The sequence below is a fragment of the Ciconia boyciana genome, chromosome 2 (genome assembly GCF_034638445.1).
Source record: "Ciconia boyciana chromosome 2, ASM3463844v1, whole genome shotgun sequence".
Classification (NCBI taxonomy): Eukaryota; Metazoa; Chordata; class Aves; order Ciconiiformes; family Ciconiidae; genus Ciconia; species Ciconia boyciana.
In genome coordinates, this window is record NC_132935.1 from 15,582,710 (window position 1) to 15,598,754 (window position 16,045).

Here is a 16,045-nt window from a genome sequence, read left to right on the forward strand (position 1 = left end):
AATTGTCTTTTCCTGGCTCCAGCTACAAGATTGAACCTCATTTACTGTAGGTAACGCACCCTTCTACGGTAGGCTCTCACCTCTTTCGTTCAGGAGGCACGCTGTCTTCACACGTTATCCTTACATTTCTCCTTCTCAACTCTGCAGAAGCAGAGGGAGAAGAGGAAAGGACATGACAGGAGCCGCAGCTCACTTGTGGGATGGGCGTGGAAGAGCACGGGGATGGGGAAGCTTTTGGCCAAGACAGGGTTTCTGTCCCTCAGCTGGTGTGAGACACCTCTGGACCTGGCAGCAGGAGGGTGGGAGGTGGGATTGCAGCCTGGGGAAGGTGAATCCGTTACCGCTTTAACGCTGGATACGAGCGGCAGGCAAAGAACGTTGGCACAGGCTTTAGCACGGGAGAGTTTCTTGACAGCCAGGGTCTTGTGCAAACAGCTCGAAGCCTGTCCCATTCAATTTCCCCGCCATTATTTGCTGAGCTAGCAGGACCGAAACACACACACCCACCCGCAGTGCAATCGCCCCTTCCAGCGCCGCAGCAAGCCAGGGCTCCCGGCGCTCCCGCCACCCCCTGCAGCCGGGCCCTGCCCGGGCTTTGGCACACAGACCGGCCTGTGCGAGAGATGAGGGCTCTCCCCGAGAGCCCAGGCTGCCAGTGAGGGAGTTAAACCCAAGGAGCAGATGAGATTAAGCACAAACGTGTAGCTGCAGGCATGGTCAGGCGCTTAGGCAGCTCCCTACAAGACTACTCATTTGATCAGCATTTTTTTGGTGTCTGCCAGCCCCGAGCATCCACCTCCGCGGCGTGCAGGGCCTGTCCTGAGAGGTGCCAACCGCATCGCACCCGGGCCAGAGCCGGCGATGGGGGGGGAGCGCTGGGTGGCTGGGGGCTTAGGAGCAGCCCCAGTGCAGGCAGCTGCCCGAGCGCAGGCAGCAGAGCCACCTCCTTTCCTCTCTTCTGCCTTCCCCGGCAAGACAGGAGGGCGGCCCCGGCCCTGCCCACAGCACGAAGGACGCTTGTTCCCAGGCGCCTCCTCATGCGGTTTTTTGGGTCTCATCCCCATTTTTGGGTAGTTGGGTCTGTTCCCCCCGGTACGCTCCCAGCCCGGCCGTGCCCCGGGCCGGCTCCACCGCTCGGCAAGGGGCAGCAGCAGCAGCGCCGGCACAAAGCCGGGCCGGTCCGAACCGGGCTGCCCCCGGCCGGGGGCTGCTCCGGGCGGGAGGCGGCGGACCGGAGCGGGCCGGGGGGCGGCGAAGGGCCCCAGGCGCCGGGCCGGGCCTCGCCGGATCTTAGCCCAGCGGGGTGCGCGGTGCGGCCGCTCGGGACCCCCGGCACCAGCGCGGCCGCCATCGCCCCTCCCCGCCCGGCCCGGCGGCGGCGCCCCCCGCCCGCCAGGTTATGAATGGGTGCAGCGGAAGCCCCGCCCCCCCGGACGTGACGCCCCGCCAATGGGGGCGCGGGGCTGCGTGGCTGGATGAGGTCAGCGCGGCGGTGCCGGGGCGGGGGCGGTGCGCGGGGGGCCGGGTGAGGCGGGGGTCGCAGCCCGCGGGCGGGCAGGGCCGGCAGGGCGGGCGGGCAGGCAGCGCGGCGCGGCGCAGCGCGGCGCGGGGGGCTCTGCGGGTCGCCGCCCGCCGCCGCGGCCCGGGGGAGGCGGGGAAGGGGGGAGGGGCGAGGAGGAGAGGGAGGAGGAGGAGGAGGAGAGGGAGGAGGGTCCTCGCCGCCGCCGCCGCTCCGTCCCGGGGGCCATTCAGCGGGAGCGCGGCGAGGAGCGAGCGGCGCCGGGGCCGGGCGGGGGGCGCCGGGCGATGCAGGGCTTCGTCAGGCTGCGGCGCGGCGGCCGCGGGCTGTGAGCCGGCGGGGCCGGGCTGGGCTGGGCCGGGCCGGGCTGGGCTGGGCTGGCGGCGCGGGGAGGGAAGGGGCGGGCGGGAGCGTGGCGGAGGAGAGGGCAGGCAGCGGCGGGAAGGCGGGAGCGGGGCTGCCCCGGTGCCCGCCCCGCGCGGGGGGCCGGCCCCTGAGTGCATGCGGGGCGCCCCGCCGGGCCGCCGCCGGCCCCCCGCCGCCGCCGCCCGCCGCCCCTGAGAGACCGGCGGGGAGAAAGTTGCGGCGGTCGCCCACATGCGCGGCCCCGGCCGGCGGCTTGGGGAACGGCGCCGAGCGGAGGTGGGCGAAGAGAGTTTGAAGCGCTCGCCGGCGGGAAGATGGCGGAGCGGAGCTGAGAGCGGCGCCCGGCGAGCTCGGGCCGCCCCCGCCTTCCTCCGCAGCCCCCCGGACCCCCGCCGGACACATGCAGGCCAAAAAACGCTACCTGACGCTGCTCTCCGCCGGCACCTGTCTCGCCCTGCTGCTCTACCTGGGAGGCGTGCGGCTGCGGGCGGCCCGGCACCCGCCGCCCGGTAGCCGGCATGGCCCGCCCCCGCGCCCCGGCGCCGAGCGGCCCTGGCCCCGCTTCCCCGACGCCCTGCGGCCCTTCGCGCCCGCCGAGCGGCCGGGCCCCGAGGGCGGCGGCGGGCGCGTCTCCCCCCGGCAGCGGCGGGACGCCAGCGCCGGCCTCTACCGCGGGCGCCGCTGCCGCATGGAGTCCTGCTTCGACTTCGCCCAGTGCCGGAAAAACGGCTTCAAGGTCTACGTCTACCCGCAGCAGAAGGGGGAGAAGATCGCCGAGAGCTACCAGAACGTCCTGGCCGCCATCGAGGGCTCCCGCTTCTACACCTCCGACCCCGGGCAGGCCTGCCTCTTCGTCCTCAGCCTGGACACGCTGGACCGGGACCAGCTCTCCCCCCAGTACGTGCACAACCTCCGCTCCAAGGTGCAGAGCCTCCACCTGTGGAACAACGGCAGAAACCACCTGATTTTTAATTTATACTCCGGCACCTGGCCCGACTACACCGAGGATGTGGGGTTCGACATCGGCCAGGCCATGCTGGCCAAAGCCAGCATCAGTACTGAAAACTTCAGACCCAACTTTGACGTTTCTATCCCGCTCTTTTCTAAGGATCATCCTAGGACAGGAGGGGAGAAGGGATTTTTGAGGTTTAACACCATCCCTCCTCTCAGGAAGTACATGTTGGTATTCAAGGGGAAGAGGTACCTGACGGGGATAGGGTCAGACACCAGGAATGCCTTATATCACGTCCATAACGGAGAGGATGTTGTCCTCCTGACCACCTGCAAGCATGGCAAAGACTGGCAAAAGCACAAGGATTCGCGCTGTGATCGAGACAACGCCGAATATGAAAAGTAAGTGAGCGCTGCCCCTTCCCCGTGCGGTGCGTGCGTCCCCAGGGGCATGCCGGCATGCCCGACTCCGCAGGCGGCCCTGGCCCCCTGGCAGATGTGTGCCGAGGCGCTGGCCAGAGGAAAGTCAGGATCTCTCCTTTGGGCGGGTCGGTCGCTCCTCCGGTCCCCCGCGAGGCTGCCGGCTGGCTTGGCGCTGCCCTGGCTGGGGACGCTGGCAGGGAGGCATTGAAGGGCGGCACAGCGTCTCGCAACCGCGGCGTTGCTCGCCCCGGGGACCGATGACCTGCATCCGCAGCCCTTTGGCTTCACAAGCGCGGCCAGCGGCGAAGATGCTGCTGGAGGATGCTCTGGCATCTGGCACTGCCCTTCATCCCCCTAGTGCCTCTTAGGGGGATGCCCTGTGCCTTCCCTGCCCCAAGACAAAGTTTGTGCGAGGAGTCAGCCCTCTTCAATGTGCGCGGGAGCCAGCTCCCGTGGTGGGTTGGTTGCTGAGGGTGATTGCTGGGATGCTCTCTCCAAAAAGCGCTGCCTGGCGTCTGGCCGGTGTCTGTGTACCTCCACAGACGAGGCAGTAAGTTGCCTTGCCGTCTTTTTCCTCTCGCTTCAAACCGGCACAGCATCAGTAAAGAAAGGCGGAAAAAGAAACGCTGACTGTGTTCATGTCCTGTGTCTGAGTTTCTGATTTTTACGTGTGAGAGGATACGCCGGCGGTGCGAGCACAGCGTGTGTTTTCTGTGAATGCTTGGTTTCTTGGCTTCCCCCGATTTTTATTTGTTGGTAATGTCACTATGTAGCCACATTTTGTGTCGCTGTGGTGCTACTCTCGTCTTCCAGTCTGCTTTTCAGGTTTGTCTGATAGCTGCCGGGAAAATCGCTTCCTGGGAATTACCTCCAGGACTGCGATGCTGACTAAGCCGTTTGCAACTGATTAGTTCATTTAAATGCCGACCACCGCTACATTTGCTGCAGCGTAGGTGTCTATATATGTATTTTTTTGCATGAGAATGTTTCCCGTGTAGCAGGAGTTAGACGCCGAATTAAAACGGACCAGCCGTATAGCACTGGGTTAGTAGCGTGTGGTGGAGCTGCACCGAGAGCTGCCAGCGGCTGGAGGGGTTTGCGATGCACAGAGGAACGTGGGTGGAAAAATACTTCTGGAAAGCAGTCGGGAAGAAACTACAGTGGTATTAATGCTGATCAAAATTTCCAGCTGGCTGCCTGTTTCTCCACCAAAACTAGCCATGGGGGGTTTGGGAGACACCGAGAAGGTCAGCACCGCAGCGCCGGGAAGCCTGCGTGTGCCTGGGCGAACTGTGCTCGCCCTCCGGTTACTGTAAATCCGCCGCAGAGGGGGAGGAGACAGCAGTGCAAATACTTGGTGGACTTTTAATCCCATTCACTTTCAGCAAACTGATGGGCAAGGGGTGAAATGATGCACACGTGGAAGCAATAAAGCGGCGGTACCAAGTGATTGGTAGAGATACTAAGCTCAGCTCATGTTATTCATGACCCGGGAGTCCCGTTGGCTTGTGATCTCCTTTAGGGAATATTTTTTGGGGGGGAAGAAGGGAGACCTGACAACTGTAGCCTTGCAGGCTGTGCGGGTTTTTGGCATAGATCTCAGAAACTTGAGCTAATTTACAGATAGGAAAAGTCCTGGTTATTTGCTGTGTTCTACAGCATGTGTGCTGTCGAGTTGTCATAAAAACAAACGTACCTGCCCGTGGTTTGACACAAGTAGGGCCATACTCAATTTTTTTACAGCTGTGCCATTTGGTCTAATAAAAGATAGACCTCTCCCCATAAGTTCTGCCTCTCCTAAAGTGTATTTGACCCTTATTTTGTAGAGAGGGGTGTACATAACTCTCAGGGGATACGGGAGCATTAACTTAACTGGTATGCCATGCTATTCATGCAAAAAAAATGCTTGCTGCTAAAATGCAGCCGTATCTGGGGTGGTGTATGGGGACTTCAACAGTCATTGCAACACTGCTGTTAAAGACAGGAAGTAAAAAAAGATGATTACAAGAAAATAAGATTACTCTAGGAATTGAGGCAGGGTGAACCTGTGGTCGGGCTGCTGAGATGAACGGGCTGGCTCTGGTGAACGACTGCAAATGCTGAAGCTCTTGAACCCGGCATCTTATGTGAGCGAGCGCACCTGCCAGAGCGTGCTGCTGCCCCTTCGCGCTCCTGCTTCGGTGCCGATTCTCAGCAAAGTATGCCATCTGCCGATCTCCCAGCACTGCGTCCTGCGGTGGCCTGCATTCTCTGTCTCTCCCGTGCAAATACAGACCACGCCTGGCACGCCGCTCCCCTTATAAAATCCGACAAGGTCACATCCCCAGGGTAGCATAACGGCGGTCAGCTGGTTGAAATGCTTCTGTGTGGGTGTGTAACCCAGGTGTGAAAGCTGTAGGAGGGACTCTGCTATTCACCCCACCTAAAGCAGCATCTGATCGTGAACGAGGCTGTAGTGCTTGGCAAAGAAATGTCTCTAAATACCGTTGGGCCTTGAAAACTGCATGCAGAGCTGCTCTCGTGGGGCTTTTTGGGCTTGGGTTTAACAACGCGTCCTCAAGGTTTTAATCAAAAAGAAGAAAAATGCATTCCCCAAGATACATATATTTGCGTATGCATACAGAGTTGGGAAAGTCATATATCACACTCTTCTGTGCTGGTTTTCCCATCCTCTGCTGTGACGCTTACGCTATTTCTCTTTACATGAAGGACAGGAGCGTGGGTGCCCTGGCCGTCAAGAGCTGGCCCCGAGACACCCGTCCTTGCCAGGGCGAAATATGAATGATTGTCTCTAGGTAGAGGCCTTGCCAAGCCGGGTAAATTAGGTCACCAGGTTTTAAAAAATGATAATCTCATGTTAACAGGGTGGTAGGGTTATGTTGCATGATGCTTGGTGCCAGTGCACATTGCAAGTTAGTTGTGATGGGGTTTCATCTATGGCGCAACGTTCAATGTTGGGTTCAAAAAAGGTCTGCCTGTCCACAGGATGCGTTGTTTCCTCTCTAGGAGATTGAAAAAGCCAAGAAAGGTGACTTTTTGACCTGTGGAAAATGCATGGAGTGTTTTATTTCATTTGGAGGGAGGAGGGACGGGCATGTGCGCATTTGACTCTGTCTGAATTGTACTGAAAGATCCATCTGTATGTTACAGCTAATTAATTTGCATCCCGGTTGTGCATCTCAGAAGATAAAGCTGATGCAGAGTAAAATGAATTGCATTATCATGATTAGACTACTAGCAAACAGGATATAAAGGAAAACAAAGACAAACTCTCGTTTCTTTACGGTGCCCTTGACTGCCAAAGTTGGCCTTTGTCACCCAGTGCTGGGGCAGCTGGGCTTTCCAAATTCCTCTACAGTAGGATTTTAGTGTCAAGCTTTCTGTTTCACAAAGGGTTAAGCGAATAAACAGTGCTGCTGCTGAAGTTTGAAGACAGCCTCTTAAATATTTAATGACGGTCTAAATATATACATATGTACAATGTGTTTTAAACAAAGGCAGAATTCATGTACAGGCTTAACTGGTTCCAAATAATTACTTTTTGGAAGGTAATATAAATGACTATGGATACCAAAAGAAATGGAGGAATGGGATGTTCTAGTAAAGCCAGATGCAGAGAAGAGATTTGCACCAAAATGGGGATCTTTCTAGGAAAGTAAATAATGTTGTCTGTGGTGTATCCCCTGATCTGCAACAACCCTGCTCTTGGAAGATGGAGAGAGTGACGGTATCAAAAAACATAAGGACCCGTCAAAAGCTCATTCGAGGAGGCTTTTTGCTCATATCTGTGCAGGATAGCTGAAGTTAGTGATGGTAATGGAACAAACGGGTAAAACAAACAATGAACAGTGTTGAAGAGAGTAGGATGGAGAAGGGGAAGTGAGCAAAAAATATATTTTTGGAGAAATGTGAACTTATGGTGGAGGACAACTTGTGTAGCAAGGTGTTCTTTATAGACCTAGTAACTTTTTCAACTAGTCAGTGCTCAAAAAGGCTGCGTGATCAAGACTGAACTGAGAACGGCAGGCAAAACACGCAGGACCTCACGAGGTGTGACTAGTTCTGCGAGAGGAGGTTGGAGGCATGCGGTTGAGGAGGAGCCTACGGAAGGACCTACCTGGGGCTGCTGGGTGCTGACAGAAGAGGGAGAGAGCAACAGCACACCATGTGCTTCTGCCTGTGAGCACACACAGCACTGAGCAGGGTCGTGTATGTACTTTTACGGGTGAAAATACCCAGCCGAACATGTTTCATTGATCCCTGGTACCTGGTAGGTTTACCTGGTGTGCACTCTACTGGTGGAACATGTGTCAATCACGGCTGAACCTCCTACCTGTGAAAATGCTGTCCTGAGCAAAGGTTACAGTTGTGCAATAAGCACAGAATGGGGGAGAGCAGCAACTTTTAGCTTTGCTTCCTTCCCACCAGGAATAAAATACGCATATAAAAAAAGAAGTGGTAGAATTAGACTCTAGGGATGACTTTGCCACTCACAAGACGGGCACGAAAACATGAAGTAAGGCTTAGGCATGCCCGTCCAACATGTGATGATAATCTAGATGCTGCATACGCGTGTATGTGCATGTTTTGAACAAAGGCAAAATTCTTGTATTTTCAGCATCCTGAGCTTCAGTGTGTTGTATTAAAATGTAAATATAAATGCCGCACTTAATCACTTACTGAATTATTTTCTGAATTATTTAAAAGCCTTGACAAGTCAGCTTCTTTGCAGCTATTTAGGACAGGGCTGAGAAATCACCCAGGTTCAGGGCGGCTGTTGTCTGGGACATCTGAACTGAGATGGGAACCAGTCCGTGCATCTTGTATATCACCAGGCTGCTTAGGGAGCTTGGATGAAACTCAAGAACTGCTGAGAGAGCTTGGGCATTTTCCCAGAGTATCTTGGCTCCTGCAAAGACCTATCCCGACCAGTCTGCTTTTTAATTTTAACATAAATCTTGAAGAAACTGGAAATTTGCCTGTTTTACAGTGTGTTTATTCCAAAATGCAGTAAGCAGGTAAATAACAAACCTTTAACGTGTGTCTGAGAAATATGGGATTTGGTCCCGTGTTCTTCCTCCTGCTCTCTGTATGTATTGCAAAGTGTCCTTATGTGCCTGTCGATGCTGATTTAATGCAAGTAATGCCCTGGGGGGTAGGAGCTTCCAGCGGGGAGGCTCCAGGCTGATGCCCTGGCAGGAGCTGGGAGCAGGGGCGGCAGGAGCATCCCTGAGCTCATGGCCAGCGGTGCAGTCCTCAGCCTGGCCATTTGCACCAGGCTCTTCCCTCTCGGAAAAGGGGTGGAAGAGGGTGGACGCGTGTGCGTGAGCGTGTTTCCCCATGTGAGCGGTGCCGAGGGCTGCAGCGTGTGTGGCCGGGTGTATAGGGTCAGGCACCGGCAGAGGAGCCCACCCTGCCCGCGGGCCTTAAATCAGGCACCCTCCTAACCTCAAGTAATTAAGTTTTCTTGTGGGGCGAGTTATTATTATAATTGCTTGCCCCAGGCTTTTCTGCATCTTTCTGTGAAGCATCTCATACGAGGCTTTGTGGTGACAAGGTATTACAGTAGATGGCTGAGCTGGGCTGGAGCAGGCTTTTTCTGTATGCAGAAACGTAGGTGAACACTGCTTTCACAGCTGGGGGGGCTCTGCTTTTATTTTTCCTGCCTAGGAAAATTGTTCTAGGATAATTTCTAGGACGCTTGGTGATAGAACATAACTCAAACCAAAAAATCATCCAAGACATCATTTTAATTTTAAGCAGAATTAATCCTGACATGGGTAGTTTGAAGGGTTTGTTGAACCCACATCAGAACTGAGCTAGAAGTAATGTTTCCAGCTACCCTTTCGGGCAAGATGAAGCCCTGCCGAGCCCCCAGCGAGGTGCCCTCAGCAAGAAGGTGCTGCAGAGCATCCCGCAGTGCCCCGGCTTTCTCGCCCTCCCTGGCTGGGCATTTCACAGGGCAAACCCCGACTCGTGCAGGACTTTCTGTACCGGCCTAAGGTGAGCTTCACCGCAACTGCTCCTAAGGGAGAGGGATGGCCAGATTTGGGGTTCTCCTGGGGGCTTGCGTGCTGCTGCCTGCTGCTGCCCGCTGCATTGGGGGTGTTCCCAGCTGTGGACCTCTTTGCATCCGTGCAGCTCTGAAGTGGTGCATCTCCCTGGGAGGATGGGATTGAAAGAGAGGAGTTTCAGCTCAAGACAAACTCGAGCGAAAAAGGCTACTGGTTTGACTCTGCTGGAAATAATCCTTTTGCCCCACATACAGCCCTGGAACAGCCTACTGGAAAGTAAACCGGCAGCCGCTTGCGGGAGAGGGAGGTAAATGAAACTGCTCGGCACGAAGCACTTATTTACTCAACAGATGTGAGTCGAGAATGTGCTGTAATCTGATGATTTCTGGAGTATTATCTGTGATTGTTTTCCCTTTCTCTCTGCAAGGTTTCTTTCAGAAAAACCAGAGTTTCGTGGTCTTGGGTAAACAAACCGTTTCGCTAACCAGAGAAAAATAATCGGTAGGTATGTATATAACTGCCTGGCCTGTGAAGGGCGTTAAATGCAGTCGTCTGTGCTGCTAAGGTGACTGACTTCTCAAGGACTTGGCTATATCTAGATGATGATGCAAGATACATACTCCTGTCCCATGTCGTATGGAGATTAGTTCAGCATGTGGGAATGTGTGAGTGTAACTTCAGGTTATATTTAAGGTTCTGCAGCTTTCCACATTGCCAAGTATTTTGGGACGTATAGGTTTCAAAACCTTCTCATGGTTTACACTGAGCAGTAGATTTGTTCCTCCTCTTCTGTTCATCCAGCTATGCTGTGCTTTTACATAAGTTTTTGTATGGCTCTTTTTTAATCCAAATTTCAGGAGGAAACAGGACATGTATCACCACTGTCTTGCCCTTAATTTAGGAGCCTCCTCAGTCAGCTGGAGGGAGCATCAATGCTACATAATGCTGATACAGCTCATCCCCACCTCTCTGGAGCCGGAAGGGAGGGAGCTGGGGCAGGAGGGGTCCAGGCATGCACAGGGGCAATTAAAGATCCAGGCCAGAGGATGGTGGGAGTCATTATTCCTTCCACTTATGGAGCAAATTATAATTTATAACAGCTGACACCCGTGCACTGGAAGAAACCGAAGAGTGTGCTTAGAGCAGTCCCTGTCCTGGTATTGCAGCGCGGGCGCCGCAGGGCCTGGGAGCTGGTTTGGAAACAGAGATGGGAGATCAGCACGCTGCGGTGGTGCAGGAGAAACTAGTTTAAGGAATTAATTCCAAATGAGAACAAAAGAGAGGAGATTTCGTTTCACGTGAGAAGAGGGAAATAATGCTTTGAGAAATAAAGGCCCTATCTCAGCAAAATGTTGTGTGTAACTGCTTTGCTGGGAAAGAACTGGTGTGAGTTCTGTTGGGCTGATGGCTTTCCAAATGCAATCTGACTTCCTACAACGTTATCGTTTCTTAGAATAAGAAAACATGACTTTAAGCCAGTCTGGGAGGGTTAGGCCTCCCCAATAACAAGAGAAAGAAGATGCCATTTTCTTTAAATATCTTGTGTTTTCCCTGCTCGTCTCTCCCACTGCCTCTCACTGAGATTTAACCTCAGTTTTTTGCGTGATGTAGTACTGTCTCCTTGGCAAGGATGCAGATTGGGCACTAAGCGGGTGTTCCCTGAAACGTGCTAGAGTTGGGGCGTTTGTGTTGGCTAAATCAGGCTCCCGTTTCATGTTCCGCTAAGACAGACTTCTCCGTGCTCCTGCAGTCCCTGGGTGAAGTGTGGTGCTGGCAGGGCTGTCACAGGAGCTCCTGCTTTCTGCCGGTGGCACACGTGGGCTCAGGACTGCAGTCCGACGGCCAGGATTGCCACTGGCCACTGTGGTTATGTTTCCATATGCCTTTAAAATGGGGAAGAACATTTTGCTTTCCCTAAGTATTCTTGGGGGTTACTTTGGTGCTTTGTAATGTTTTTGTGAAAGTGCTATGTAAAACTGAGATATTCATTACTATTTTCTGTATCCCCTTCTCAGGAAGCATCAGTGAGTGTAGGTCTAAATTGTGACTTTCCAATAAAAAGTGATAGTCATCGGAAGCAGCGTAAAGCAGCTCGTCTCTGTGTGTATGGGGGGGAAAATCCCCACAAAAGCTTTTTTGGGGTTTGACACTTGTCCTAGGTCAGGATACGTGGTCATGTTTGGTATGTGAGCCTTTTAACTCTCCTTCCTTCACTGAGACGCTACCAAAGGCCACCACTTTTCCAGGTGCTGAAGCACTGCTGCTTCTGATTGTTCCTCCAAGGGCTCTCGCGGTGCAGTTAGCAAATTCAGGAAAGCTCTTCTGCCTTAAGTTGACTTTTTTCCCCTATGGTGGTTTCTAGTCCAGAAGTACATGAAAACAAAATAATTCCCGGGTTCCTAAGTGAATTTGCCATTCGTTCACTCTTTTCCCCTCTAATATACTCTTTGTGTTTGTGAATGAAACAGAATTAGGGCTAATTTAGCTGATTGGCTGCAAAACAAAAGTATTCAATGCTAAGAATGGGAAATGAGAAGGCCTTTCTGAAATGTTACTTCTTTGCATAATTGTAATAGATTATAATTATACAGTTGGGTGTTTAACAGTGGATTTGCTGTAAACACGGTCATGGGAAATATCTCGTCGCTCACTTGTGTCGGTTCGAGTCCCAGTGCGGTCCCATTGATGGCAGTACCGGCAACTCTAACGACATTTTCTCTTTGAGCAGGATGGCGTGCTACAGAAAATGCTATCTCCAGTTCCCCTCCCAGCTCCTCCCATAAAATTACCGCCGGTCGATACGGCCATGTCAGACCATTGACACAAATCAATAAGAACAATCATTCTTCAGCTCCTAAACAAAACTGAGAGTGCAATGCTGATGGGCTGCATGTAGCAATACTGGCAGCGATTCCTAAATGGAAAATGCCTACTGTAACGTTTGCAAAGTGTACGTGGGGGACCCTGTCCCGTTAATAATTAGTTCTCCAAGGCTGTCAGAAGGAGCATGGTATAAATCGTTTCCTACAACTGCAGTATGCGTTATGAGCCCTATAGCCGCAGGCTGATGGAGAACATCACCTGCCCAACAGCGGTGCCGGAGAGGGGCGAGCGTGGCAGGGTTTGGTTAGGAATCATGATTTTCTTCATTCTCCTAGAAGATCTTGACTTCCGATACTGTTTTTTGCCCTGTGAATAATTGCAGACATTTTTATCGCGATACTGGAATTCCTGGTGCAATCGGGTAGTTCACTGTGTAACTGCTAGAAAGCCCATCAAAATTGTAGTTGCTGTAGTCTGCAAGAATAGAATCAGAGGCTGCTTCTAAAAATCAGAACCTTTATCCGAAGGGAAGGACAAATCTTTGTTTATAATGTCTGAATTTATATCTCTGAAGGCTTGTTTGGGTGTGTCTGCTCATAGGCTCAATCAGCTGCTGCAGGAAGATAAAAACATAAATGTTTCATCTCCTCGATTTGCCACCAACCATTGTGCTGGGTGCTAGCAGTTTTTTCTTTTAATTAAATGTAATTTATCTGATCCTAATGGGAAAATATAATTATAGGATTTATTTTTCAGTACTGTGATTTCAGAATTACTTTATAAAGAAGAGTAACATTTCCCCCTTCAGGGCTGTTTAAAAACGAGCAAACAAAATAAAAATCCAAAGTACACTTTGCTAAAAGTAATAAATCTCAGACAAGAAGCAAAAAAAAAAAAAAGGCATCTGATATGTCGGAGCTGCAATAAAGCTGAAAATTAATGATCAGTAAGTTGGTGCTGCAAGAGAGTGAATGCATTATGGATTTGAGGAGATGCCTATAGCTTATTAAATGTCAGGAAATTTTGGCATAAGCAATAGAAAACCCTGATCAGAAAATGTAAAACAGTGCAACCTGCAGTTGGAAGATCCAGTGCCACAAAGGATGTGGGAGCCATGTGTACGGTTGAAATGTAAGAAAGTGCTTTGCCAGATCAGGGGCTGAAATTGCATGCTAAACTCCTTTAGTTTCTGATCGGAGGGATTTAAACATTTCAGTAAGGCGTGACTGTAGTCTCAGGGAGAGATTTATTGTACTGTAAAACCTTTGCACGAGAAGGTATGTATGACTGTTTAAAATAATTTCAAACAAATAACGTCCCTTCACCCTCCCACTCTCTCTCATGCTTTTTTCCCTAAAACCGAAAGGTAAGGCTACTACTTGAATTGTAATGGAATAATATATCAAGTGAGTGATCACATCAGGCATGGACACTTACCAAATCACAGCGAGATAACTGTGAATAACTCTCTAGTTTCAACAATTTGCATGGCCATTAACAATTGATGGGTTTCCCTTAGAACCGCATTATCTATGGCAGCGGGATCTATTCCCACGCACCGCTCCTGCATACTAAGTGCCAGAGAAATTCTCAAAAGTGAGGGTAATAAAAAATCTGATAGCAGCAAGGTGAATGAAGCAGGTAGGAATTTCAGGGCGACATTTTTTGAAGGCGGGGAAGTATTTCAGGCGATCATGCATTTTTATAACTGCTCTCCCCCCCTTCCCTGCCATTTTTTTTAACTACAGTTCTGCAAGTTTTAATTCAAGCTGGTGTTAGGTTTCCCTTCACTGCTTGGCATCGTCTCAGGCTTGGTGGTCGGTCTGGCATGTGGATCAGTTTAAGCAAGATTTTAAAATATGTTTTGTTTTAGTTTTGGATTGGACACGTGTCTTGAGGAGCTTTTATGCATATTCGACAAAAGATAAAACCGGTGCTAAATTTAGCAGTCCTAGATTGCTGGGTGCCTCTTTTACGGGAGTGATTTCGAGGAGGTGTCAAAGATGTGCTTTCCTTATGAGAATCATGCCACCATTTTAATAAACACATGACACATCCCTTATTTCTAGCGCTTTCATCTCTGGCTGACGGCACGTCAGATCTTTCCAGATTCCTCCATCAAGTTGACTTTTCCAGCCCCAAATCTCTTTTCTGTCTCTTTTTATTTCTCTTTCTCGCCCTCTTCCCTCTCCCCCTTTCTTTTCATGGTGGTGTTGTGGCAAGATTAAAGCAACTGAGTGAAGCAGTGGCGGGGAAAGCTCGGATAACCAAAGTATGCGAGCGGCTGGAGCTGAGCGAAGGCGGGTGGGTGACACATCAAAGCCGGTGGGTGCGGGAGCTCACTGCTCTCGCCTCTCATCGCAAATGACCCCCCTGCCATAAACAGAGTTCCTGGGGTTAATTTGTGAGCTCACACGTACACAAATGCGATTGCTTTTCTACGCCCTTCTCAAAATTTAGTTGCAGAGAGCGGTAATAAAGTCTTAGCTTTGTTCCTTGGAAGATGGCTTCTGTAGACGTGGTGTGTTAGGAAATAAGTCCCCAAGGTGCTGATAGTGGGAGGTGTTATTAGCTGAAGGTGAATGACCAACCCAGCACCTTATTGTCCCGTCTGCCCCTAAATGCCGTTTCTGGGTTGCTGTAGGTAGGGTGAGGAGAACAGAAGACCTGAGCAGTGTCTGGTTGCCCCTGGCTGGGCCTCGCACGGGCACAGAGCCAGCGCGTCCTGTCTTGGCCAGAGCACCGGCCACGTGCTGCTCCCCGAGCTCTGCATCCAGTGCGGGGGCTTCAGGTGCCCCCAGCTCAGGGGAAGCCCCGCATCCCCACTCATCTCTGAACTCTGTGCACGTCTCTTGACGTGGAGCTAACCACGCGGCTGGCTGTTTTCTCAGCTGCCGCCTCTGCCCGCGTTGCCCTCTCCCCAAACCCTGCTTTGTCTTTGCTGTGGGGCTCGGAAGTTGAGCACCCCACAGTCTGGACGGACCGTGCTCTATGTTTGTGCAAGGAGATCCTGGTCCTTGTCTTGACCGTTTGCTCTGAAGGTGTCAAAAAATCATTGCGCTTTGCACCTGCCATCTTTTGCAGGACTCTTCTTCACTGCCCCCAGCCTGCTGGTGTCTGTTCTGGTTACTGCTGCTGAGAACCAAAATAACCAGCGGAGCCATTAGGACAGGCGTTTCTTGGCTTTGTGCATCGAAACATCAGTGAATTACAGTGAAAACAGGTTTTCAGCTTTTGTTCTGTTAGCTGTTCCTGACAGCCTGTAATAATAGTCCTTTCTAGCAAAAAGGTTTTTTACTCTTTAATTTTTAATGAAAAATCTTTCTGGCACAGGTCATAGTAAAATAATTAATGGTGAGATCGTCTGTGTTGTTTGGGTATAAAACTGGAGATCTAAGGATTTAGAGATATCGGTGTGATTCCAGGTTGCCCTGTTGGTGTGGTTATTGGTTATAGCAATAGTTCTTACTTACTGTAACTTCGGTCTCAGAGTAACTGTGTTTCACAATAATCAATGCACTGATTACTATAATTGCATTATGTGGTACTGTGGTCTTATAATTAACTGACTGGACTAATAAAGCGTGGAATCTAATGAATATTTGTAAACAAACTTCATTAGGAAGTAGGTTGAGAATATGCATTGGCGGAGGATGATAGAGGAGACCTGTCCTCAATTTCAGTTATTACGATAGATGGAAACCTGGAAGTCAACAGCAAAGCATGGAAAGCATCCCACTGCTACTTACTTTGTGTTTACTGCTGCACCGTGTCATTAAAATCTCTCTTTTTAAAAAATCTGTCTAGAAAAAGGCTCCCCACTGCAATGAGATCCTGTGTACACAATGTCAGTCTCTTTTGCAGAATATTAAAGCATTATCAGGCATGATGTTGAAAACTGGATTTACAATGTAGGGCTGATATCGGCCTTAAGTAAGAAGTGTCTATT

At 51.4% G+C, this 16,045-nt stretch overlaps 1 protein-coding gene across 1 annotated transcript in view; it reads left to right on the forward strand.

Annotated features, from left to right (window-relative positions):
- The first annotated feature begins 1,720 nt into the window (after positions 1 to 1,720).
- Positions 1,721 to 16,045, forward strand: part of EXT1 (exostosin glycosyltransferase 1) — a 180,149-nt gene continuing 165,824 nt past the window's right edge. The window contains exon 1 of the mRNA XM_072851990.1: positions 1,721 to 3,238. Coding sequence (XP_072708091.1) covers positions 2,286 to 3,238 — 953 coding nt within the window. The 5' untranslated portion in view covers positions 1,721 to 2,285. The remainder of the gene's footprint in view (positions 3,239 to 16,045) is intronic.